Source organism: Ictalurus furcatus, chromosome 19, assembly GCF_023375685.1.
Source record: "Ictalurus furcatus strain D&B chromosome 19, Billie_1.0, whole genome shotgun sequence".
NCBI lineage: Eukaryota > Metazoa > Chordata > Actinopteri > Siluriformes > Ictaluridae > Ictalurus > Ictalurus furcatus.
In genome coordinates, this window is record NC_071273.1 from 5010053 (window position 1) to 5037723 (window position 27671).

Consider the following 27671-nt stretch of genomic DNA (forward strand, 5'->3'; position numbering starts at 1 on the left):
GAAGGCATCATACCATGGCTTGGTTTGTTCTTAAGAACGTAAATTAACTTTTGATATTCGCACACCCACGAAGTAGGCTAGGCTAACGTCAGTTCCAGTTTTTGACCATTAACGTTACATTCACTTGCGTATCCTCCCACCGAGTTCGTTGTGAACCCTCACATTGTGACAGACTGTTATAAATGCGAGTGAAAGTGAGGAAAGTTGCATTTTGTTCCTTTACACTACATTTGGGCGAAGGACAACTAAGTGATTTTACAAATATAAGGCTCAGCATAATGCTGAGATGTGCTAGCTTGGCAACGAGTGATATGGAACTAACGTCTGAGTTGTGGCCATATTGTAGTTATCCATTCAGAACTAATTATGGCAGTTTGTCTTTAGACATTGGCCCCTGGGCCCATAGCCATAATGCCCATTGGATAATCTGTCCCAGCACTGATCTGAAACAAACTGTGCATAAGACACCAGCTGACTAGTAATGAGTAATGTTAACTAACTAGAAAGAGAACATGCAATCCGTCTGCATGGGAATGTGTAAAACACAAAATACTGCATCAGCGAAACATTTCAGTTCATCCAAAGTGAAAGTGCCGCACAAATCTGTCAGTATTTCCAAAAACTGCCTCACAGTAACAGCTGATGGGGAGAAAGAGAGAAGTGTGCTATGGAGTATTGTGCAGACCAGAACAGGAAATATAATTAAATCACAATGACCACTGAGTGTTTAGTTAGTGAATTTTTTTTTTTAATTAAATGTAAAAGGTGAAAAGGTTAGGATGTACAAGGCATTTTATTTAAGTACGCTATTAATTAGTCAAAAAACAGTCTACAATGTACACATGAAAAAAGATTCCACTACTGACCTGCCTTAAAAGATGAGAAAGGGAAACATGTAAAAAACCAACTGATACACAACAGAAAGAAGGTGTTTGTGCTCATATACATATAAGAGATCATCTCTTGTATGTATGTATGATGAGAAAGGGAAGCATGTAAAAAGATACACAACAGAAAGAAGGTGTTTGTGCTCATATACACTCATTCCCAGTTGAGTCTCCTCAAAAAGGTCCACTCTAAAATTGCTGAGTTAAACAGAACCCAGTTTGGGTCGATTCTGAAATCCAGCGCTGGGTACAATGTGGACCGACTCAGTCTGGGCTGTTTTATCTCAGCAAGGTTGGGTTATGATGTTGACTCAGCATGTTGGGGTGATTCATATTTTTACTTTTCTCTACAAAAACACCCAGTGTAACAATATATTTGTTTGTTACATAAATTTGTGTTCAAAATTATTTTGCTATAAAATTCCTGTTAAATACTCCTCAGATGTCAATCCTGTCAGGTGAGAATTCCACCAATGTCTTGAAACTGTTCCTGTCCATTTTAGCTCTCTCTTCCACTGACTGGGTTCAGCTCGAGGTCATGTGTTTTTTCACCTGCTGTTCCTAATAATCCCTCAGGTGTTTTTATGAGAATGAGGTCTGGGGAATTTTATCAGGGGTCAGAGGTCGTTCTACACTCAGTGTAGAATTGTGTGCAGTCTGATTCACTGTGCATGATGAACACACACTTCTCACGTCTCTGAGTCTGTTTAATGTGTTATAATTAAATGAGTGATGTGTTTATAAATGTGTTCTCTATTCCCCAACAGTGAAATGCAGGAACACCGGAGTCTTCATCACACACACAGATGTTCAATCCACCCTGAATATAAAAGAAAAACATGTGAATTAATTACCACAAACTGGACTGTGGTACTTCATGATCAACATGTAATCATCTCTGCTCCAAGAGAAACATCATCATCTCCTGTTTATAATTAATCATTCTACATTTCTTCATTCTTACTAACATCTGTGTTATAACATTTAGCGAGAACAAATTAGAACTTCCACAAGTTCTAACAGGAAAATGAGCAGATATTTACCCATCACATCACTGCTCTTATCCAATCACAGGCTTTGGAGTTTTTTAAATAATGAACACCACTGTGTCATTTAGCTCTTGTTCTACATTTATATTTAAGTGCAGACTTTAAGAAGAAGCCGAGGTGAATGTTACAGGAAAGACAGAAGACACGGTGTGGAGGTAGGGTGCTGGAGGAAGTGTCAGAGTGAGTAAAGTGGCTGCTCAAATCAAATATCTGGGGCATAAAATATAATCATTTTAATTAGCTTTAATGAGACTTGAGAAGAAAGTGTGCTGCTTATCAGAAACAGGGAAAAGCAGAGATCATCTTGTTCAGACAAAAGCAGCAGTATGAAGTCAGAGATAGCAGGCTGACACAAGGAGACCAGGTGTTCATTTACAATCACTCTCATGCACTCATTTGTGATATTTTGTAGACTCTGTCTGACTCTCTGTCTTCTACCTTCACATGAATTTTAAATCAACACACTTTACTGAACACAAAACAGCATTAAAGCCAATTGTTAGAAAAAATCTGATTAAATAGAATATAGTGACATTTCTAAAACTGGTTTTATTTCCTATTTACTTTATTTTTTTTCACAATTTATTTATAAAGGTCATGACTCACCACAGTGTCTGTAGTTTGTAATGTTTATCATGCTTAAGAGCAGAGAGCAGCTTCACTCCTGAGTCTCCTATTTTATTACCAGACAGATGCAGTTCTCTCAGGTGTGAGGGGTTTGATCTCAGAGCTGAAGTCAGAGCAGCACAGCCTTCATCTGAGACACCACAACCACGCAACCTGTAGAGAGACACAATGACACACTCTTCACTCTCTCGATCTCAGGCAGAGGAACAACAGCACTGACTTTCCTCTGGTTGTAGACAGTTTCTCTCATTGTGGACTGAGTAACACACACTAGATCTTTAGAAATGTTTTTAGTTACTTTTTCCTGCTTCTCACATCTCAACAAAATCTCTTTTTTAATCAGCGTTCACATGAACAGATCTTTCTTGAAAAGATCAGACTGTCCGTAATCAGAAGATTAGAACATGTTTTATTATTAATGATTTAAAATATGATCTTACCATAGTGTCTCCAGTTTACAGTGAGGATTCTCCAGTACAGCAGAGAGACTCTTCACTCCTGAGTCTCCTATTTTATTATAGGACAGATCCAGTTCTCTCAGGTGTGAGGGGTTTGATCTCAGAGCTGAAGTCAGAGCAGCACAGCCTTCATCTGAGACACCACAATTATACAACCTGTAGAGAGACACAATGACACACTCTTCATCAACAGATTTTTATCTTGGTTTAAGAATTACTTTAAAGATGATGTGTTTGTAAAATGATTTTATTATTCAGAATGACATGACGATTTAATATCACCTGTTTATTATAATTAACAGTGTAATTAAAATGATCATACTGAGTGTTATATTAAGTTTCTCTCATCTAATATCTCTCTATATATTTATATTATCACAGAATGAAGGAAGTAAAAGTCTGAATCATCATGAAAAACAAACACTGTCATGAATTACAAGATACAATGGATAAATTACGGCGAGATTACTCACCGATAATTTATTGTTAAATAAAAATAAATAATCTTCCTCCTCAGGTCACTGATGATGAACCTAAAACTTCTGCTTCAGTCTCACTATTAGAGAATGTGTCTTACTGAGGAGCAGGTCATGTGACTCTCAGAGAGATGATCTTACCACAGTTTCTCCAGTTTACAGAGAGGATTCTCCAGTACAGCAGAGACACTCTTCACTCCTGAGTCTCCTACATTATTATAGGACAGATTCAGTTCTCTCAGGTGTGGGGGGTTTGATCTCAGAGCTGAAGTCAGAGCAGCACAGCCTTCACCTGAGACATCACAATCACGCAACCTGTGACCACAATGACACACTCTTCATCAACAGATTTTTATCTTGGTTTACTTGCTATGATGATGATGTGTCTTTCATGTTGGACTTTCCGCCCTCTCTTGATCAATCACAAGATATAATTATCACTGACCAAAACATTATCACTGTTCAGTGGCTCCCTTAAAAAAACTCTACAGGAATCCTGCAGGATTTTCATTTTTCTGCAGGATGTTTGCTGGAATCCTGGAATGATGAAATCCTGCAGGACACATTGACAAACTGTGCAGCATTTTCCTATAGGGTTTAGGATGGAGCAGTACAATAGAAACATGCAGGAATTTCCAGCACACTCGCTGCACAAGGGAAAACTCCTGCAGGACTTTATAATTCCTGAAGGACTGCTGCTCACCTCCTGCAGAAATAAAATAAAGTTCCCAAGTACTTAATCTATCCTGCAGGACGACTTCTTATTTCATTTTAATGGAAAAAAAAAAAATTCTGCAGGTTATGTAGTCGACAAAATTTATTAAATAGTAGATCTGCTCTGAGCTGGAAAACACGCTGCTTAAACAGTGGTAGTCCAATGGTTAAGATGTTGGACAAAATATTGTTTCAGAAGAAACCGATAAATCACACGAACTGTTTCAGCTAAGATTTCTTTTAAATCTATTAGGAGAACCATTATAACTGTCGGATTACTATTTGGTTGTGGTGATATTTAAAATAATTTTATTCAAGTGATGATTTTAACAGAAGAAATCGTCAGAATGGACCACTGCCCCATCAGATTATTATTAAATAAATTCATTCAGAAAGTCTTCAGATTTTGAGTGACAAAAGGAAACCAGGCCTACTCTAATTCCTGTGATTAAAGATGACGTGTACAGACACAGACATCATTTTGTTTTTATCACAGTTAAAATGACTCTGTTTTGGCGTTGCCCCATGCACTCCTCAACCAACTGCAGTTCTGTTCTTCATCTCTCAGATGAGTCCAATCTCCACTCTGACAGCGTGTTCCAGTGTTAACACAAACTGAAATACATTTCATCTTATTATATCCTCTGATTACAGTGTACGAGAGTCAGGGGGAAAAGACACGGTGTGGAGTCTGTTTCAGAGAAGGTAAACTCTTTATTGAACTAGTCTGTTACACGGATACACACCACGCAGAAATGTTACTGAGCAACGTCACTCAATGCAGCTTCTTAAAGCAGCAGCTCCTAGAGAGTGAGAACTGATTTTATAAAACATTCATTCTGAGGAGAATTAACACTCATGTCTTCTCTAAACAAGATTACTGCTGATAATTTATTGTTAAATAAAATATTCCTGGATTATAAAACTAATGGAAGGTAAAAATGTCTGCACATTGGGTTCATCAGGTTCTATGGGTTTAGGATGTGAAATTTGCAGTAAAAAAAAATTCTACAGAAGAATAACATGAAGACAGAGGGACAGATGTGCTGAGATTTTTGTGCATTTGAGGAAGAATCTCTCAAAAAATTGCAGAAACACTGGAAGTGTAACTGTTACATATTCTGCTCAATTTAATAAAGATTGTGAGATTAGCAGTTGTCGGTTTTACACGTTATTTTGTCCTCCTTTGGAAAACCAGGTGCAAATTAGCACCATGTGTGTTGTTGGAGCAGTTGCCAGGTCTCCGGTTTTAATGAGGAATTGAGCTACTTTTGACTCACCATACTATTGACATACATTATTTTAATCATAACTGTATATTAAAACATACAGTAGTGAGCATGCACTGTGATCTCCTCTCATACACACATCTATTGATCCTGTTCTCAACTTCAGCCCTGTGTTACTATATGAATGTATTTGAGTCAGTGGGTTTCCTCATAGACATTCTTTATTTATCACAAAATGTGGAATAATACGAGACCACTGTAGGACCTTAATGAAAGAGCAATTGATGAAATCTGCATGGTTTTAATACTGCTTGTCTATTGAGCTGCTTCTGTAATGCAGGTATGGCAACCCTGTTCATAGCAGCTAGACAGAGACATACTGAATGAACATTCACTCACAAAATAAACACTATTTCACTTTTAAGAACAATAATAATTTAAAAAATCAACAAAAGGATTGTTGCTGTAGCTTGAAATTTTTCTAAGTGCCTTTACCTCACTTTTTTGTTTTTATAAAAAAAAAATCTAATTTGATTTATTTAACTGTTCACCTTTTCAGTCCTACTGCATTAACTTCTGATTATAGTTTCCACATTCTATTTTTGAGATAATTTCCATTTCACTGCTGCTTTTAAACCCTGCAGTTCACACACAGTGCATTTAGTTTGTGTCCCAGGTGCAGTCTGTGTGATTAGTTCAAGTCACGTTTTGTGCTGCAGCTTCTCACATACGTACATCTGACCCAAAGACTCTGTGACAGATCATCAGTGTGCAGTGAAAATAAACAATCTTCCTCCTCAGGACATTGATGATGAACCTAAAACTTCTGCTTCAGTCTCACTATTAGAGAATGTGTCTTACTGAGGAGCAGGTCATGTGACTCTCAGAAAGATGATCTTACCTCAGTGTCTCCAGTTTACATTGAGGATTCTCCAGTACAGCAGAGAGACTCTTCACTCCTGAGTCTCCTAATTTATTCTTAGACAGATCCAGTCCTCTCAGATGTGAAGGGTTTGATCTCAGAGCTGAAGTCAGAGCAGTACAGCCGTCATCTGAGATACCACAATCATACAACCTGTACAGAGACACAATGGCGCATTCTTCATCAACAGATTTATATCTTGGTTTACTTGCTTTGACGATGATGTGTCTGTCATGTTGGACTTTCTGCCCTCTCTTGACAAGACATAATTAACACTGAACAAAACATTACCACTGTTCAGTGGTGCCCTTAAAAAAAAAAAAAAAACTCTACAGGAATCCTGCAGGATTTTCATTTCTCTGCAGGATGTTTGCTGGAATCCTGGAATGATGAAATCCTGCAGGACACATTGACAAACTGTGCAGGATTTTCCTATAGGGTTTACGGTGGAGCAGTACAATAGAAAAAATTGGAGTTTCCAGCACACTCGCTGCACAAGGGAAAACTCCTGCAGGATTTTATAATTCCTGAAGGACTGCTGCACACCTCGTGCAGAAATAAAATAAAGTCCCCAAGTACTTAATCTATCCTGCAGGAAGACTTCTTATTTCCTGTAAATTAAAAAATATTCTGCAGGTCATGAAGTCAACAAAATTAATAATAAAAAAAAAGTAGATCTGCTCTGAGCGGGAAAAACACGCTGCTTAAACACTCTTCTAATAGATTTGTAGGAATGCTCATTTTAGGTTAATAAGACATGTTTAACCGTGAATGACTCAGTGTTTTAACAAATCAGTTGAGTAAATGATTCAGTGAGTCACAACACACAAAAATAAACTTTTCACACATACTGGTGTAATGATGTAATTTACAGAAAGGGCCAGTAAATGAATGTTTTTCAAGAAAAGATTCGATTCACTGAGATGACGTCACTCTTTTTGTCACAAAATCCACGTTAAGAAGTTAGGACTGATGCAAATGCAGAGAAGAGTTTATTCATAGAGAGACAGGCAGACAAATCCAAATCACGAGACAATAGCGTGATCAAAATAACAGGCAAAGGGTCAGGCGATTGGCAAACAGGCACAAACTAGGCAAGGCAAGAATCAACGAGGAACAAGAAGCAAGATCAATGAACATAAAACAAAACGAGGAAACAGGTACAAACGATTGATAAGGTGAGAACACTCAATACTACGCAAAGTCATGATGTTCATAAAGTCTCTCATATTGCGTGGAGTGAGTGAGTGTGAGATTGGCAACAGGTGTGTGAGATTAGAATTCCGGAGAAGGTGAACGTATGTGTGGGAAGCACCAAAATGCATTCCCTCCCTTGGTGGTCCTAGCTCTTTGGGCAAAATGTCTTCACAGCCCCTCAGGTTCAAATGCAGGCATTGTCTGACCAGTAGCAGGTTCCTCGAGGAGCTGAGGAGCAGACATGAGACTGGGGCTGGTTCGCCGGGGTCATCAGTTTGAGCATAAGCATAACTTGGTTGGTCGTGACGTCGGTTTCAGGCATAAGGAGAACTTAGTTGTCCATATCAGAAGACGCGGTTGTGATCAGAACTTGGTTGTTTATGATGTCGGCTTGAGGCGTGAGCAGAACCTGGTTGGCCATGATGTCAGCTACGACCTGGGACAGGAACTTGGCATGAGCAGAGCTTGGGTTGGTCGTCTCTTCAACCTCGGACAGGAACTTGGCTTGAAAGGTCGTCTCTTCAACCTCAGACAGAAACTTGGCTTGTGAGGCCCTCTTTTCGACCTCGGACAGGAACTTGGCTTTCTGATGGAGCTCTGGGGATGAGACCGCCTCGTGGGTCTCATGCTGGATCTCTGGAGCTGAGGTTGCCACGTTGACTTACAAATGGAGCTCACATAGTGAAGCAGTGTACGATACAGTGCACGAGAGTCAGGGGGAAAAGACACGGTGTGGAGTCTGTTTCAGAGAAGGTAAACTCTTTATTGAACTAGTCTGTTACACGGATACACACCACGCAGAAATGTTACTGAGCAACGTCACTCAATGCAGATTCTTAAAGTATTGCTGGCTTTAAAAGTAATGAGTCAGGTTTTGTAGAAGGATCTCTGTTTATCTCTATTTTTAATGTACATGTATCTAACTGTAAGTACATTTATTTATTTATTTAAAGCATGAATTATTCTGGAGAGAAATCATTATCATTTAATGATTAATCTATTTGTTCTGCATGTTGTACTGTTACAGGACATTTCAGGTGAAAAACAACACTGTATACAACTGCTGTGTTTAGTGAGTTATTGTGACTCTCAGAGAGATGATCTTACCTCAGTGTCTCCACTTTACAGTGAGGATTCTCCAGTCCAGCACAGAGACTCTTCACTCCTGAGTCTCCTAGTTCATTCCCAGTCAGATCCAGTGTTTTCACAGTCAGATGCAGTTCTCTCAGATTGGAGGTTTCTGAGCTGAGTGCTGAGACCAGAGCTGACCAACTTCTCACTCCAAGTGAATCACATCTGATACTGAAGGAAATAAAATAATACATAATGAACTAACACCAGTGCAAATTATCAAACAAGTCCTCAAAGCTCTCACTGAACCTTCTCATTTTCATAAATGCTAAAAGTACAAACACCAGTTAGACAATATGCTTAAAGGGAAACTCCAGCCAACATCTAAATTTTAAACATTGATGCATCTGCTGTAAACATCACCAGGGCTGTTTCTTCCTATACGCTAGGTACTAAATTAGGCAAATACACACAAAAAAGAAGAAACAGACCCAAAACAAGCAAAAAAATGACTATTAATGAACTAGTTTGTGTCAATTTGTACACTTTATTGCTTCCACTTGTTGATGTAATTAAAGTGGATAAAGTTAATAGATAACTACAGCTAACTACCTAGTATCTAGAGTAGGGTTTACACTCATCCTGTGTAATATGGGATTGTTATGTGTTGAAATATAAAATTACTCAGTTAATACGGGATGTGATTTGTCCCGTATTCTCATACACATCGTTTCATACATACACTAAGTCTCCACAGTGGTGAGAAACATAATAGTGAATAAAATGAAACCAATTTCACAAGAAATAGCAGGAAGAGAATATACATGAGCAGTGTGAGCTTGCATGTCAACGTCATTGTTGCCCTGGTCAGCCTTTTCAGGTGCTATAAGGAAATATTTTGGGGTACTGTCAGTGTTAGCACCAAGCTGCCAGCTGCCACTGTAGGGCACTTCAGCAAGACCCTTAACCCTCTCTGCTCCAGGGGCACCGTATCATGGCTGACCCTGCGCTCTGATCCCAACTTCCTAACAAGCTGAGATATGTGAAGAAATTAATTTCACTGTGCTGTAATGTACACCAATCAGTCATAGCTTTAAAAGTACTGACAGGTGAAGTGAATAACATTGATTATCTCGTTATAATGGCACCTGTCAAGGGGTGGGATATATTAGGCAGCAGGTGAACAGTCAGTTCTCGAAGGTGAAGTGTTGGAAGCAGGAAAAATGGGCAAGTGTAAGGATCTCAGTGATTTTGACAAGGGCCAAATTGTGATGGCCAGATGACTGAGTCAGAGCATCTCCAGGTCTTTTGGGGCGTTCCCAGTATGCTCAGTACATACCAAAATTGGTCCAAGGAAGGACAAGCGGGCGCCCAAGACTCACTGATGCATGTGGGGACTGAAGGCTAGCCCATCTGGTCCGATCCCACACAACAGCTACCGTGCTACTGTGACAGAAAGGAGTCAGAACACACAGTGTATCACAGCTTGCTGCATATGGGGCTGGGTAGCGACAGAATGGTCAGAGTCCACATGGTGACCCCTGTCCACCGCTGAAAGCACCTACAATGAACATGTGAGCATCAGAACTGGACCATGGAGCAATGGAAGAAGGTGGCCTGGTCTGATGAATCAGGATTTCTTTTACATCAATTGGAAGGCCAGGTGCGTGTGTGTCACTTACCTGGAGATGGCACCAGGATGCACTGTGGGAAGAAAGCAAGCAGGTGAAGGCAGTGTGATACTCTGGTCAATGTTCTCCTGAAAAACCTTGGGTCCCGGCATTCAACGTGGATGTTATTTTGACACGTACCACCTACCTAAACATTGTTGTGAGAAAGCAATCTGAACAGTGTCTGAAATTAACTTTGTCGTCCAACTGCCAAAGTGGCTGATAATTCTCACCTTGGTGTAATTAGACAAAGTCTCTTTATGCTTCCAGTTGCCGCCCGTAAAAATTAGATTGAGTGAAGGTGCGTTCACACATACAGTGATTTTATTGCTGCTAGTCGCCAGTTGCTGTACTATGATGTCGCCAGTAGGCGTTCCTACTACTGGTTGCCATAGTAACATATGTGGCGCAACTAGCATTCCACTTTTGACAACAAACCAGTATTCTTGCCGCTAAAATAAAACATTCTGTAGGGAGAGTGTTTGTATATAAAAATCCACCAGCGTATATATGCATCATATCCTATAAGATGAAGAGGAAGCAGTGTGTGGTCTTTGCCATTGTTGCCATCTGCGGCAAAAGCACAAGCAACAATTAGCTTAGCTTAGCTTATGGCCTTAGTGCATTTAAAGTAAAATAAAAATAATGAAATACTCTGCCCACAATACACCCTCATTTGGCAGGTGGCGGGTGCTAATTTGATACCCTGAAGTCGACCCAAGAAACCAATGAACCATCCTATACAACAGTTCATGATGGGAACTACATTACATAATAAGTGTTTGTTTTGCTAATGGCTCGCAGTTTGAATTTTTAACTTGGACCAAAGACAAGGTAAAATACCTCAATGAAATTTGGTCTAACAAACATGTTTCTGAACAACTTTCAAAAACACATAAAATAAATAAATGGTAAATGGCACACTTATATAGCGCTTTTATCCAAAGCGCTTTACACTGTGTCTCATTCACCCATTCACACACACACTCACACACCAATGGTAGCAGGAACTGCCATGCAAGGCTAGCTTACCATCGGGAGCAACTTGGGATACAGCGTCTTGCCCAAGGACACTTCGACATGTGGAGTCACCCAGGCCGGGAATCGAACCGCCAACCCTACAATTAGTGGACAACCCACTCTACCAACTGAACCACAGCCGCCCCATAAAAACACACACATAAAAACACAGAGGTTTACAAGGTGTTTAGTGAGAGTCTCAAGGAGATGGGCTTCAATCACTCAACTGAAAGATTATAATAACTACAGCTAAAAAGAAAGCCACAATAAGCTTGCGGGGCTGGCATCTTGATGGACGACTGTTATGAGCGGAACTCCGGGACAAAAACAGGTGCAATCTGACCAATGAGGGGACATTTTACTCACATGTGACTTGTATAAACACATTTTGGTACAGTTTGAAATGTTGTGTTGCGGATAAAAAATGTCATAAAATAAACATAAGGGAGACCTAGCATCCAGCAAAGGGGAGAAGAAGAAAAGACGGGCACCTAGACACATAGAAGTGGGATTAGGCGGACATTGACAAATTGGAATTACACTTTAAAGATCTTTAAGAGCAGTAGTAGTCAAAAAAGTCAAAAAGAGGTATACGAGCTGAGCTGAGGAGGGCTAATACACACACACACACACACACACGCTCGTACAGTCAAGGGCGGGCAAGTAGATACAACATACACACACACTCTCTCTTTCTCATACACACACATGAATAACTTTAATAATATCTTATAGTAATAGAGAAACTCTCTATAAAAAAACAGAATAGTAGGATATGCAGGACAGTAGAACTGTAATGATATTAAGAAGTTGGAAGTACAGTAAACCGCTTTTTAAGTAGTATAAATATATATAAAATAAGAAATATAGTGCAAATATGAAAATAAATTATAAACTAGAAATACAGGAAAATGTAAACTTACTCATGACTCAAATGGTGAGGGTTCGTGTCTCGCAAGGAAGGCCTTAATTTTAAGAAAGAACCGTGAGGAGCCAGTTATAAGGGTGGCTGGGTCAAACTGCCCCCCCCCCTCGAGATAACAATAAGACCAAGGTCCCTCCCGGTTGTTTAGTCTTGTCTACGTCATCTAATTTCCCTTAGGTAACTGAAAAGTGCAGTTTCTGATGCCCTAAGGTAACTGAAAATTCTGGTTTCTGATGCCCTAAGGTAACTGAAGAATGAAGTTTCTGATCCTCTGAGTAACTAGAAGCTCTGGGTTTTTATTTTCTGGGTTATTAGAAATGCCTGGGTTCTGATTTTATGTGTAAATTAAAACCCCTGGTTTCAATTCTATGTGTAAGTGAAATAGCCCTTTTCTGGAACATAAGAGTAAGGTAAATGAGCTCTTTTTTAACCCTATTGGTAGTGAGATCATAGTCCTCTTGAAACATATGGGTTATTTAGTGTGTAAATACAGTATAAATACTGGAGCTTAAGCTCAGGGTATTGGGATCACCTCTGAGAATTCTCATCGGTGTGGATCTCGTGTGGTGGAACGGAACAATAAAGCTGGACCCTTGCTTCTTCTCACTCACGGCTGGTGTATTTTTTCTATCTCCAACTGGGCTCAGAGGTAGATGTGAGTATTGGCTTCTAAGTTGAATTTTAAATGTTTTTGGGTAATAGGCTAAATTTGAGCCAACAGTTGCCTTGTGAAAGGAAGCTGAGCCAAGGACAAATACAACATTTTAACAATTTATGTCCCCGTTTTGCAATAAAGCACAGATCTACAGGTCTGAAAATGCCCTTAAAGGACCTGCTGCTAATGTCTTGGTGCGAGATTCCCCAGCACAGCTTCAGAGGTCTTGTGGAGTCCATGTATCAACGGTTCAGAGCTGTTTTGCTGCACAATGTTAGGCAGGTGGTTTTAATATTATGGCTGATCAGTGTATGAGACAAATAAAAGCTTTTTGATAAACGTGATGCAGGTACAATTTTTACTACTTTCTTTCGTTCATTCTTTCTTCTAATTGACTTGTTTAGAGAGTTCACTCCTTGAGTATGTAGATTTCTATTCATTCTGTCATATATAATAATATGATTGGTATAGGTGGTGGCCCCTGATGAAGTTGTCGCTTAGGGTCCCCAAATTTTCAGAAACGGCCCTTAAGATCATTGGGTGGGAGAGGAATGGGGGAGAAGGGGGGATATGGGGGGAGAAGGGAGAAATGGGGTTGTACTAACTAGATAATGATATATTCAGGGAAGTGAGATAGTTAGCGCCCTACTGCTAATAATCAGTTACGTAGCTTTGTGTGTAAATTATTGTGATAGAGTGAATGGTTTACTGAAGAGAGAGAAATGACTCAATGAATGAGGATGTTTTGATTTAGTGTTACATAGTGACCTTCATCCATACATGTTCAATACAGAATATACAGAAGAAGAACTGCACCAGAGAGAAGAACAACAGGAGGAAGAGAGCAGCTGTAGGTCTTTCACAATTACACTGAGACAAATAACTGAAGTTAACAACAACACAAACAGCGACCATAATGTTAGCTAGCAATGTTACATGATTATTACCTTTGCATTACTGACCTTATTAGCCATATTACTAATAGTTACATGGATAAATCAAGTAGGGTTAGCCAACTTGCTAACAGATATTAACAAGTTCTCCTATTTCAGTTCATTTCCTTTTGTTCTGGCCATGGAGCTTCTCTGCTCTCTGTTTTTTTATTAAATACAGACAGAATCTCTGTTTTCTTTAGCATCTTCTCCAGTGGAAGACCTAGAAACTCACTTTCAAATCTCTTTTATAATCCTCTGATTTGAAGTGCTGCTGCACATGTGTAAATATATATAATATTGGTTCATCACAGTAGGGAATCCCAATGGCTGAATTATGTATTGTTGTCTTGCTTGCTGGGTATTTTAGTGTTTGGGTGAAAAATGGAAAATGTTTTATTCTCTAATTTATTTATTTCCCAAAGTAGATATTTGTCAAAGTGTGTTCAGTTTCTCGTTCTAACACTGTAACAGTAGAACAGTTATATTCAGCTTTACTTACATTGCTTTTCTGGATGCTGCAATCACAGGCATCATCTTCAGAAGAACAGTTTCTGGTATCTTATCTGTACTGATATATTTATTCAGGTCAAATTCTTCCAGATCCTGTGCTGATGTCAGTAACACAAACACCAGAGCAGACCACTGTGAAGAAGAGAATTCACTTTGTTTTCCAGATTTCAGGTAGTGTTGGATTTCCTCCACTAGAGAATTATCACCCAGTTCATTCAGACAGTGGAACAGATTGATGGATTTCTCTGGAGGAAGATATCCACTGATCTTCTTCTTAATGTACTGAACTGTTTTCTCTATGCTCTGGGAGCTACTTCCTGTCTGTGTTACTAAGGCAGTTAAGAGTTTCTGATTGGACTTCAGTGAGAGACCCAGAAGAAAGCGAAGGAAAAGATCCAGATGTCCAGTCTGACTTTCTAAAGTCTGATCTACAGCACTCCTGTGTACATTTGAGATCCACCATTTAGAGACCTGATTATGATCAAGAACATTTCTCTTTTCCATCATGAATGTCAGGTGCACATACAAAGCTGCGAGGTGCTCCTGAAAGCTCAGATGAACAAAGCAGTACACTTTACTCTGTTGAAGCCCAAACTCCTCTCTGAAGATCTGCGTACACACACCTGAGTACACTGCTGCTTCTCTCACATCGATGCCACACTCTCTCAGGTCTTCCTCATAGAAGATCAGGTTCCCTTTCTTCAGCTGCTGAAAAGCCAGTTGTCCCAGTTTAAGAAGCATTTCATCACTCTCCTGCTTCTTTGAGTACTTTTCTCCTATGATGTTTGTCTGAATGATGAGGAAGTGTGTGTACATTTGAGTCAGAGTCTTGGGGATCTCTCCACTCTCTGCTTCACCCAACATTCTCTCTAGAACAGTGGCTGAAATCCAGCAGAAGACTGGGATGTGGCACATGATGTAGAGGCTTCTTAATGATTTCAGGTGTGTGATTATGTTATTGGCCAGGCTCTGATCACTGATTCTCTTCCTGAAGTACTCCTCCTTCTGTGGGTCATTGAACCCTCGTACCTCTGTGACTCGATGGACACACTCAGAGGGGATTTGATCAGCTGCTGCTGGTCGAGAGGTGATCCAGATGAGAGCAGAGGGAAGCAGATTCCCTTTGATCAGGTTTATCAGCAGCACATGCACTGATGCTGATTCAGTTACATCACACACTCTCACTGTGTTCTGGAAATCTAGAGGAAAATAACACTCGTCCAATCCGTCAAAAATGAACAGAACCTTTTCCAAACTGGACATTTCTGTTTCTTTTGTTTCATTAAAACAGACATGAAGGAGCTCCATCAGACTCAGTTTCTGGTCCTTCATCAGATTCAGCTCTCTGAAAGGAAGTGGAAATATGAGGTGGATGTCCTGATTTGCTTTCCCTTCAGCCCAGTCCAGAATGAACTTCTGCACAGAGACTGTTTTTCCGATGCCAGCGACTCCCTTTGTCAGCACAGTTCTGATGGGTTCGTCTTGTTCAGATAAGGGCTTAAAGATGTCATTGCATTTGATTGGTGTTTCCTCTGTTCTTGTTCTCCTGGATGCTGCCTCGATCTGTCTCACCTCATGTTCTTTATTGACTTCTCCACTGTCTCCCTCTGTGATGTAGAGCTCTGTGTAGATCTCATTCAGGAGTGTTTGGTTTCCCAGGTTTATTATCACTCCATTCAAACACTCAAACTTCTTCATCAGATTTAATTTGAACTTTTTCTGGAATTCATTCACAGCAGCAGATTCTGGGTCGTGCCTGTGAGATGGTGAAGTAGGAAGATGTGGTGAGACATGGGGTCCATATATTTTCTATAATCTAATCACTCTGTAGTTAATAACAGCAGAGAGGTTTACAATACCAGTGTGTCAGTGTCACAGTCATGTTGTTGGTTCTGATCTTACCCTGTATCTGTGATGTTCTTCTCTATTCTGTCTCCTGCTCTCTGTAGAACACTGTGAACAAAAATTGCAGCTATTAAAGATTATAACATCCATCACTTACATACTATAGTCTAAACCTTTACATAAACTACAATAATTATTTTTGGGTGCATTAACATTCAGAAAACACAGTGTTAATCTGGCCCTATTTTAATTCTAGGTATTCTGGTTGTATTCATTGTCCAGGACAGGACTGTATCCTGTCTCACATCCACACCTTTATTTCAACAGCCTCTTGCATTTCATGGCCAAAATAGCATTGGAAGACATTTTTCAGAACAGGTTTAGTTCATAGCAGAGACAATGATGATGTTGACCTGCCATCTCACACATTGTGTGCTTGTTATTCTCTGTCCCATATCATTGATTTTGAGCTTCCCTGCTATTTTTTATGAAACTGGTTTGATTTTATTCACTATTATGTTATTCTCACCACTGTGTAGACTTATCCTGTTTATAAGGGATGGATTGTTGTCAACCCTAGATAGAGAGAATGGTTTACTCAAGTGAGAGTAATGACTCAACAAATGAGGAGTTTTTGAGTTACTGTTACACAGTAGCATCCAGCCATACATGTTCGAGCCAGAATATAGAGAAGAAGAACTGCACCAGCAAGAAGAGCAACCGTAGGTCTTTCACAATGTCAGCTAGCAATGTTACTTGATTATTTACCTTTGCATTATTTTATTTATTTATTGGAATTTATTGGAGACATTACCTGTGTGGAAGTGAGGAGTCTCCATCTTTAAATCTCAGAGGAATACTCATAGACTGATCACTCTTCATGGAGATACAGCTGGGTTTACTGCACAACATTATAGACAGTCCTTTAGTCATTTATATTCACTCTTAACAGTTCTTAACTAACTTCTTAATTTAATGAGAACTTAATTTTACTTACAATGAACTGAATCAAACATTATTTCACACTGAGTGGAGACTGTTGACTTGTCATTAACAGTAAAACTTTGGTTAAGTTATTCCTTTCATATCTACTCAGTAAATAATTTTGGTAAGGGATAATCCATGGCTAGGTGTGCATTACATTATAATAATGCATGCTGTGGAGGCAAAGAGCCACCTGACACAAAGTGGAGGGTGGTTGCCTCCATAGAGTGCATTAAAATGGTGTAGTGCACTCCTAGTCATGGATTATACTGCTTATACCATGGTCACTGCCAGCATTGACAAATTAAAGCTGTCTTTACCCAGCAAACACAGAACGTTCCCCTAACATTAGCACATGGGTCCCACTTCTTTATTTTTTTGGGAGCCAAATAATAATGTTCTAGGAACGTTCTCTGTAGGTTCTTTTTTTGTAACCAAAAACTAACCTTCCCAGAACACTGCAGAGAGGTTTCTGTGGGACAACCTAAAGAGAACTTATACTGGATGTTCTCTAATGGTTATTTTTAGGTGAATTTAGATAATTGACATTTCCTTCAAGCACTGGCACATCCAGGGGTGGGGCCAGATGGCACTGGCCGGCCCCTGCTGAAATATTATTGGCCCCTGATGTGCCCCTGACGTGCCCCTGACCTGTCAAACTTGAATGAAACGTAACACAGCGCTAACGTTAATGATTCAAGATAATGTTTAAAATTAGCATTTTTGCTTTAACTACAGAGTTTGGCAGAGGTAAAAATCATGAAGAGAAAGGATGAAAAAAAGACATTCTATGGTTTCTGACCAAAAAAAAGCCCATCCTGCCGGTCATTGACCATGAGAGCAGTCAGTGTGAGAAGTAGAGATCTGCTTTTATTAAATAATCTCAGCCTCAAATTGCAATTTTCGATGCGAGTGAATCAACCTCAACATTGTCCCTAAATGGGTAGCACATGAAGGTAGCGACTGGCTCCAGTAAAGCAAAGTCTTGAAAGCGTGTGTCAAACTCTGACCGACAGCTGTCAATCTGCTCCGTGTAGCATGCAATGTTAAATTGCTCACAAGCTTTCCGCTGCGTCTCCAGCTCTGACGCAAGGTTTTGGAAGTTCCCAAAATCATGGCGCTGCAGCTTTGAGCAGAGAAGTTGTATTTTCCGTTTAAAGGCACTAACTGAGCTGATCATATTGACCACGGTTTTGTCTTTTCCTTACAGCTCCAAATTAAGCTCATTTAACCTGTTGGTCAGATCGGTTAAAAATGCCAAGTCCAGCAGCCACCGATCATCATTGAGTTGGGTGTATTCTGCATGTTTAACAGCAAATAGAAACATCTTTATCTCCAGACAGAGCTCTCGAAATCTCTGTAGGAATTTACCCCTACTAATCTCACATCAGAGTGTAGCAGGAGCTCAGAATGGTCGTAGTCTGCCTTCTCCAGATGATCACGGAACAGCCGTCTTTGAAGTGATCTAGCACGTACAGAGCAGGCGATCTTTGTTGCCACATCCATGGTCTCTCTCATGTTTAGCATTTTTGCGCATAAGGCTTGTTGGTGTATTATGCAGTGGTAATTAAGGAAGTCAGGGAAAGTGCATTCCCTGCACTTGGCAATAAATCCATTTGTGCTGCCATCCATAGACTGCAGGACATTTTTCAGTCTTTTAAAGACTTCATTGACAAAACCCAGCTCCCAGTGTGCAAATTGATATCAGTCACTACGGACAGTGCGCCCACAATGGATCCATTTGCGCTGCCATCCATTGCGGGCGCACTGTCCGTAGTGACTGATATCAATTTGCACACTGGGAGCTGGGTTTTGTCAATGAAGTCTTTAAAAGACTGAAAAATGTCCTCTTCCCACGATTTCGCTCGCTAGCCTTTAGCGCTGGCGCGTTTGATCGCACATGAATTTTAGAAGGGTAATATCATCTCAAGTGGAACACGAGTGGTTTTTTACTAACTGGAAGTATAACCCATTTCCCAGTTGATAGCACATGACGCCAAATGCACGTGATGCAACGCCGCTAACTTTAGCAGAATACCCAGAATCAATGACAATAAATTTCTTCAGTTTACTGTTTATGTCAGCGCTACCTTTAATGTCCAACATGTCACCATCAGACAGAAGCATAATCAAGTGACAGCAGAAAAAAAGTGTTACTATCCAAAATGCTCCACTGTGTGCATCAGGTTGGGGAAATTGGTGCGAGTTGCTTAAAGGTTTAGTTTAATTCAAGTTTATTGACATTATATGCTGTATTTGCATGCTTGCAGTGTAAATTCTGTCGTTTATTATAATGGGAGTGATCTGTAAGTGCTCCTCAATCGCAATGTAGACGCAGTGATAAACAGTGAAAGCACAAGTAAGATCTGTAATGTCTAATTAGAACAGTACAATCAAAGTAAACATAAGTAAACCATTATGCCTAAAGAGCGAGTAACAAAAACCATAAGGTGCCATGAAAGTGAGATTTTATTATTAAGTTAAAACTGAAGTTTAATTATCAGTGCTTTTTTGCATCCATAAAAAACAACGCATAAATACTTATATAAAATATAAACTAATACATATAACCAATATATATATGTATATATATATATATATATATATATATATATATATATATATATATATATATATATATATATATATATATATAACACAACACAAAAGTGCACTTTTCAAATTCTGACACTTTGAACATTCTAAGTAAAATAAAGTTTCAAGTTGTAATCATTGCAAAAAATTTGTGGTGCTTTATTTGTGCAGCAATCCTCTCTCGGTATTCGCTATATGTATGGGGGAATGGCGGTATAAGGAAAATATTTGCGACTTGGCAGATAATACCGTGCATCTAAAGTGTGTATCAGTCTCTTAAATCCCACGTTGTCCACAGCCTTGAACGGCACCATATTCTTGGCTAGATAGAATGTGACACCTCAGACACCTTTTCCCATCGTTCGCTGCTTTTATCATATTTTTTTGATTGCTCTAATGTGTTGGTCAGTGCTAACTGTTTATGTTTCGGGATATTGTGAGATACAGATGAGTGGGGTTGTTGTACCTGCCTGAGTGGCATGTTCCCTTCAGATGCTTCCTCTTAAGGTTGTTGAAAAGATTTGTCGTATTACGGAAGTGCTGACCATTGCCCAACAAAGTTTACAAATAACTTTGGTTTGAGAAATATCTGACTGTGCATAGCAGATACAAAATCATCAGATCGCCCACCCCTAATTCAACAGTTTGAATGCACACCTTCCAGGCAATCAGAATCGAGTATTCATACAGACCATGGTATAAATATGAATATTTATGACTAGAATACAATGACATGGTAGGTTACCCAGTTTTGGGGTGTGGGGAAACATTATCTGTGTCCAGATCAGGAGTCTCCATCTTTGAATATTAGTAAAGTTTGCACAAACACACAGCTGAGTCCTGAAGAGTCTGATCTCTTCTGCTGGAATGGAGCACACTCCTAAAAAACACAGAAACAAATGTACAGTTAAACTTCACAACAAGTTTACCTTTTTGTATCATTTTTAATAGTGGTGAGCCTAAAAACTTTTTTGACAGGTGCATTAAAATCACAAGCTCGCCATTCATATATCTGAACTGTCTGGTTATGTTACGGTGGTATATACATACAGTTACAGTTACAATTATTGGCACCCTTTTAGTCAATACTTTGTGCTACCTCCCTTTGCCAAGATAACAGCTCTTAGTCTTCTCCTATAATGCCTGATGAGGTTGGAGAATACATGGAAAGGGATCTGAGACCATTCCTCCATACAGAATCTCTCCAGATCCTTCAAATTTTGAGGTCCATGCTAGTGGACTCTCCTCTTCAGTTCACCACACAGGTTTTCTATGGCTTTCAAGTCAGGGGACTGGGATGGTCATAGCAGGACCTTGATTTTTTTGGTCAGTAAACCATTTTTGTGTTGATTTTGATGTATGTTTTGGATCATTGTCCTGCTGGAAGATCCAACCACAGCACATTTTAAGCTTTCTGGCAGAGGCAGTCAGGTTTTCATTTAATATCTGTTGATATTTGATAGAGTCCATGGTGCCATGTGTCCTAACAAAATGTCCAGGTCCTCTGGCAGAAAAACAGCCCCAAAACATTAAATAGTCACCACCATATTTAACCGTGGGCATGAGGTAGTTTTCCATATGGCTACCTCTCTGTGTGCACCAAAACCACCTCTGGTGTTTATTGCCAAAAAGCTCTATTTTGATTTCATCGGACCCTAGAACCCGATCCCATTTGAAGTTCCAGTAGTATCTGGCAAACTGAAGACGCTCGAGTTTGTTTTTGAATGAGAGTAGAGGCTTTTTTCTTCAAACCCTTCCAAACATCTTATGGTGATGTAGGTGACTTCGGATTGTAGTTTTGGAGACTTTCTGACCCCAAGACGCAACTAACTTCTGCAATTCTCCAGCTGTGATCCTTGGAGATTTTTTGGCCACTCGAACAATCATCTTCACAGTGCGTTGAGACGATATAGACACACGTCCAATTCCACGTTGATTCCTAACATTTCCAGTTGACTGGACCTTCTTAATTATTGCCGTGATGGTGGAAATGAGCATTTTCAATGTTTGTGCTATTTTCTTATAGCCACTTCCCATTTTGTTAAGCTCTCCCTGTTCAGCTGAAGATGTTGGTCTGCCTCCCGGTGCGACCAAGAGCTCTGCTTTTTTCTCCTGATCCGCCTCAGACGTCACTATGCCAGGCTCGGCTGAGGACATCGCCCCACCTTCCTGCTCAGCTGAAGACATTTTGACCAGGACCACTGGGGGAGGGAATGTTTTCTGGTGCTCCGGGAGTAATGCCTTTTGATGGGGGGTTCTGTCATATAATATCAGAGAAGGAACTCTGGACTACAGTTCCCAGCAGCCACTGCACCTCACTGCATCACAGTCACATGACCATCTGCACCTGAATCATGTCATGTTAACGAGCACCTATTTGTATACAGCCACAGTTTGCACTGCACACCTTGTCTTACATTTGTCTTTCTTTGCCGTTGCCTCTGTTACTGTGTTTATGGTCTTTGATTTTTGTTTATTCTTACACTGAATGTATTACCACAAGATCATAGTGTCTTTTTGTCCTTATTAAAACTTATAATATGCACTTGCATCCGTCTCCACCTCCAATCGTGACAAAAAGAGTAATCCAACAAAGAGGACAGGGTCTCTAACACAGAATACCCATCACAGAGTTGATTCTCTGAACTTAAATGCATGTTAACATTGGCAAGACTTTGCCACCTTGTGCAAAAAATTGTTTTATGGTAATTCTTACTTATTGGATCACATACAACAGAATTTCAAATTCACCCTTTAGGTTTGGAGTTATGGACATCTACCAGTCCGTACAGGATTTTGTGGAATATTTTTTGTGACTGGTGCAACCAAAAAGATTTTGCTGCGGGTTTTTTCAAAATTTGCTGTGCAATTTGCAAAAGTTTTGTGCGTTTTTGTAGAAAACTACTTGAATTGAAATCAAAATTGCAATTCTACAAAATTTCACGGTGATGTTTGTTGGTAAATTAGACCTTTTTAGCTCTACCTATGTTGGATGTGTAGCGATTCACATGAGGCTTTGTAGTCACGAAGTAAGCGCAGGAGCGCTGTCTTTATTAATAAACAAACAAACAAACAAACACAAGAAACGCAGTCTATGTTGAACAGGACTATCTGGATCAAACATGGGACTATAGTCTAGGCATTACTCGAGAACAGAACAGGGACATGAGACCGCTAGCATGCTATAGCTATATGTGCTAAACATTACAACCGATAATACTGCGCAAACTGGGCAGCCACACGAGGGGTTTACATAACCAACATAATTAAACTAAAGCATAGACACCTGGCACATCAGCCAATGTCTAAACAGGAAGAGAACGAAATCAAAACGAGTCATGGGTCCACATGGAAACCACGCCGCAGTGCCATCTGCTGGCGGTGGCGTAACAGGATGCATGTGACTCGAAGTGGGCTTTGGCTGAATGAGCAATGTGATCATGTCAGATGACTCATCTTGGCCCAGAACTGCAGAGAATCTGGGGTAATTTAGGAAAAAATTGCAAGCTCCTCTGATGATTGTGACGTTTCCTTGATTTAGTATTAATCTCTGCGATCGCAACATCTTGGATGGACTGATCTACTGCCTGGAGGAGTTTCCCTTGTAACATAGCAACAGAACTGTGTATTAAGCAAAACGGATCAGTAGTATGGCTTTAGTTTTGCATCTACAATTTTAATTCATTTTGATTGTAAACTTTTCTAAGTGCAAATATTTTTAAATATTTAGTCTCTCACACCCTCACAGACAGGACGAGATCATGACCATCACCTTCTGTAGAAAACAAACTAACAAATACACCAAAATAAACATATACTACATATACTATACACATAGTTGGACTTAATTCTACATATTTAAAATCTCACAAAAGCTTAAACTGCTCAGTTGGTGAGCTTGCCTAATTTGTTGCTCTTTCATCTACAACCCCAATTCCCAAAAAGTTGGGACAGTATGGAAAATGCTAATAAAAACAAAGAGAAGTGATTTGTAAATGTACTTTGACATGTATCTAAGCAAAAAAACTTACAAAGAGAAGGTATTTGATGTTTTACCTAATAAACTGCATCGATTTTTAAAGATAAACGTTTATTTTGAAATTGATGCATGGAACACGTTCAAAAATGTTGGGACAGCTGTGAACGAGTGAGCGATTTCAGACACAGCTACTGTAATTATAAACACTTTAAAGCGCACCTATTATGGTTTTTCAAATATTACATTTCATGTAGCGTGTTATAGAGCTGTTTGAGAATGTAAAAACCTTTCAAAGTTTCAAAAATCAACGCACACGACAAATGGAGATATTGACTCTCAAAAGAAAGAACCGATTCTGAACACCTGAAACGAGTCATTAGTAATTCAAGATTTACTTTTACATACCCACTTTATTTGGATCATCTTGTGGCTCTGGATCACAACCTATAAGTATGATTAATTATTTATCTATATATATTCCAAATGCATGGTTTTGTGTTGTATATGTGTACAGCCAGTGCTGTACACATATACACAAGGTAATGCTACCCAAGGTAATGCTACACAAGGTCATGCTGAAATTTAAATTATGAGCAAATTAAAGTGTTTCTTGACCTTGGATGCACATAAATCTATTGTACGAATCCTTAAAAACAAAATTAGGCAGGCTTCAAAACCATAATACGTGCACTTTAAACTCTGGTATACTACAGTCCTGTAGGTGGCGTTAATGCACCTTTCAGCTTGATATCAACTGCCTTTATCAAAAGAGGAAGAGATTCATCATATGAATGGGTAAAGTGAGTTAGTAAAAAGAAAAGAATTAGCATTGTAGGCTGGTTTATTACTGTATGTTACCGTGCTGCCAAACTGTAATGTATATTTAAAAGAAAACATGGATGTTTGATAATAAACGTTTTTTTATTTGTTGTTTTTTCTCTCTCCAGAAACTGGTATTATTAATGTATTAATGTAATGAGGTCACAGGTGTGTGTTTATAGAGTAATTTGCAATGGCTTTGAACACAGCCCAGCCAATCAGAATCAAGGATCAGAAGTATCTGTTTTAAAATAAAAGATAAATGTTATCTTGATTATGTGTGAAATTGTCAATAAATCCTCTCGTAATGTAAAACTCCTGCTAATGTAGTGGACATGTGTGAGTTGGCTTAACTGCACCTCCTACACTCCAAGACCCTTCTTTCCTAGAAGACCAGAAACACTCTGCCATATGGGATTTACTCTCTCTCTTTCTGTATATTCTCTCTCTTTCTGTATATATGAGAGTGGCAAATACACAGCACAGAATGAGTTCTCTGTCTCTCACACACACAAACCACTATCCTCAGAACTTATCACTAACTCAGCATTATATAAAAACACATCCTTTGGAATCAGATTATATGACATGTAACAGTATTTGTATAAACACTATTATATGTTTTAAATGTCAAAAATAATATAATGTGTAAATATACTATACTATAAATCACATCCTTGGGTTTATAAAATGGGATTTTACACAATACATTGTTGTATTCACTTGAGAGAATTTTCCCCACCATAAAGAAACTGCTGTAGATGATAAAACTCTCCCATCCACTCTGTACTAGTCACAAAACTAAAGATATCTTTCTCAAAATACTATTGTGCATCACAACTGAGTCTCTGAATGTAGAAAATGTGCTTTAAACAACTTTGAACCCATTTAATTTGAAGAGCACAGAAAAATACCTATTTATCCCCAGAGCTTCTAACTGATACTTCAGGGGAACTGATACATAAAATATGAATAATGAATGAAGCTCCGCCTCCAGGAGCTCACAGGTGTGTTGTGATTGGCCAGAATTGAGTTCTATTAGAGCCTGGCTCCTTTACTGTCCCGGATATTTTCTCTGAATCACTCAGTCTTAGGCTTTGTTTTTTCCCCCATGTCACTGAATTTAAAACTGCTTTAGTTTTTGACAGCTTGAATTTGCAGAAAGCAAATATGACAGAGACTAAGCAACTGAGCGATAAGACTTCACAAAGACATAGTTTGAAAACGGTCTCTTACTGTGGACTGAGTGTGTGAGATTGGATGCAGGTGTGCGTGATTATTGCGTGATTATTGCGTGATTATTGCAGACCATGTTTGTAGGGAGCAGTGCAAGAAGTTTTCCCCCCAAGCATTACAAATTGAGGTTCAGGTTCTGCTGACTCTGATTTCACTCCACACAACACCTGTTTACAGCCTTTAAACACACCATGACTTCTGCTTCCAGACCGCTAAATGTGACCAAATATATTTCAAAAACACATGATGTTTGTTCCATACTGATAAATCTATATTCCCCGAACATTCTGAATGTTTCATTCATGAGAAATTGAAGAGAGGAAGTTGAAAGGTCTGTATAGTACATACGCCATTAAAAAAAACCTGTTTTACAGGTAAGGTCACACCTGAACCTCACGCGCTGCAGATTTCCTACAGCTGACTTTAAACGAGTTTTATTTACAATATATCCGCATTCTTCTTATTTCTTATAGTCGTTTATACAAAAAACAAACAAACAAACAATACAGCACTCACCCTCAGTCAACAGTTCTTGTTGTGTGACATTAATAACACCGTTTCTGCCTTAAAGATTTGTTTTAACTTCTCCAAGAGCTCCACAAAATGTAGTCGAGTCTGAGGGAGAAACACTTTCACTTTAGGAAGGAGGATTCATTACAGGTGATGAGTCGATCGGGAATGAGTCGACTCTTTGAGCCGGATCTGTTTTGCTGAGAATTCATTTGTATTATGTTTTCATGATTCTCTAATGCATTTAATCACATACAGTACAACATCTTTCTTTCATTCCAGCAGGCATAGGCTACCAACAAGGCACAATATAACTTTAAATAAATAAATGAGTAAAATATAAATATTTTATGTGGTCATCTTTGAGCCCCTTGAATAGCTGATGTTAGGCCTATAACTGACTGCTGAAAGAATGGAACACTCTGTAGTTTACAACTAAAAAGTGCATTAAAAAGTGCACAAGAGTGCAAAAAATGGTTCTATACGACTGATTATATTGGGGATATATACCGCTCGCCTCCCTGTACACCTCGCGGAATATTATAGTAGATATAGGATAGTTAAACACGTTGTTAATGTTCTGTTCCTTGATAGATTTAGTTAGTTCAAACTATAGATCAGTTAATTTAGTCCCCGCTGGTTTTTCCGCTCCCAGTCCATAGTACTACTTCATGTTTCTTGTTTTGACTCGGTTTTCTGTGACCGAGACTCTGATTCCCTTTGCCTGTCTTGACTACGTTTTTTGGAGTACGATTTGGATTTGTCTGTCTGCCCTTAAATAAATACATCTTTACCTGCTTCCGCACTCTACTCCATTACGTCTCGCGACGTGACAGAATACTCCGGAACAGAAGCAAAAAAGTAAACATCCGAAGAGCACGTAGCTCGTGCACGTGTTCTATTTGCTCTAAGTAAAAATAAATAGAGATATATTCTGTTAACACTATATAAAAGGAGCAGTTCTTTGCGACAAGTGAAAATAGTTGTTAGATCAAATTTATACTTATAAATAATGGCAGATATCATTTGCCCCTCAGTATTGTTGTACAGGATGCAGTAATAACATATAGTGTAAACACAATCCCCAAAAGATTTCATAATGTAATTGGTTTAAGTTAATACTCTGTGAACTGACATGCTCACTTTACACAATTCAATCTGGAAAAGTGGAGGCTTGAGCCATTGATATGCAGTTATTATATATATATATATATATATATATATATAGAGAGAGAGAGAGAGAGAGAGAGAGAGAGAGAGAGAGAGAGCACGTGTTAATGCAGTAAAGATACAGGAATCAGGTGTTGTGCCGAAAAAAGCTCCCCGTCGCAGGAACGTGCATATGAAGATAATCTTCT

The 27671-nt window shown here is 39.2% G+C and overlaps 1 protein-coding gene across 1 annotated transcript; it reads right to left on the reverse strand.

The window, feature by feature from the left end:
- Positions 1–773: 773 nt before the first annotated feature.
- Positions 774–27469, reverse strand: LOC128623008 (NACHT, LRR and PYD domains-containing protein 12-like). Its single transcript, XM_053649842.1, has 11 exons — positions 26320–27469; positions 20515–20649; positions 17005–17091; positions 16248–16298; positions 14335–16101; positions 8667–8861; positions 6342–6515; positions 3639–3812; positions 3004–3177; positions 2543–2716; positions 774–1707 (listed from the first exon to the last, which is right to left on the reverse strand). The coding sequence occupies exons 2-11, from the start codon at positions 20565–20567 to the stop codon at positions 1698–1700; spliced, it is 2859 nt and encodes a 952-aa protein (XP_053505817.1). The 5' UTR covers positions 20568–20649; positions 26320–27469; the 3' UTR covers positions 774–1697.
- Positions 27470–27671: the final 202 nt, after the last annotated feature.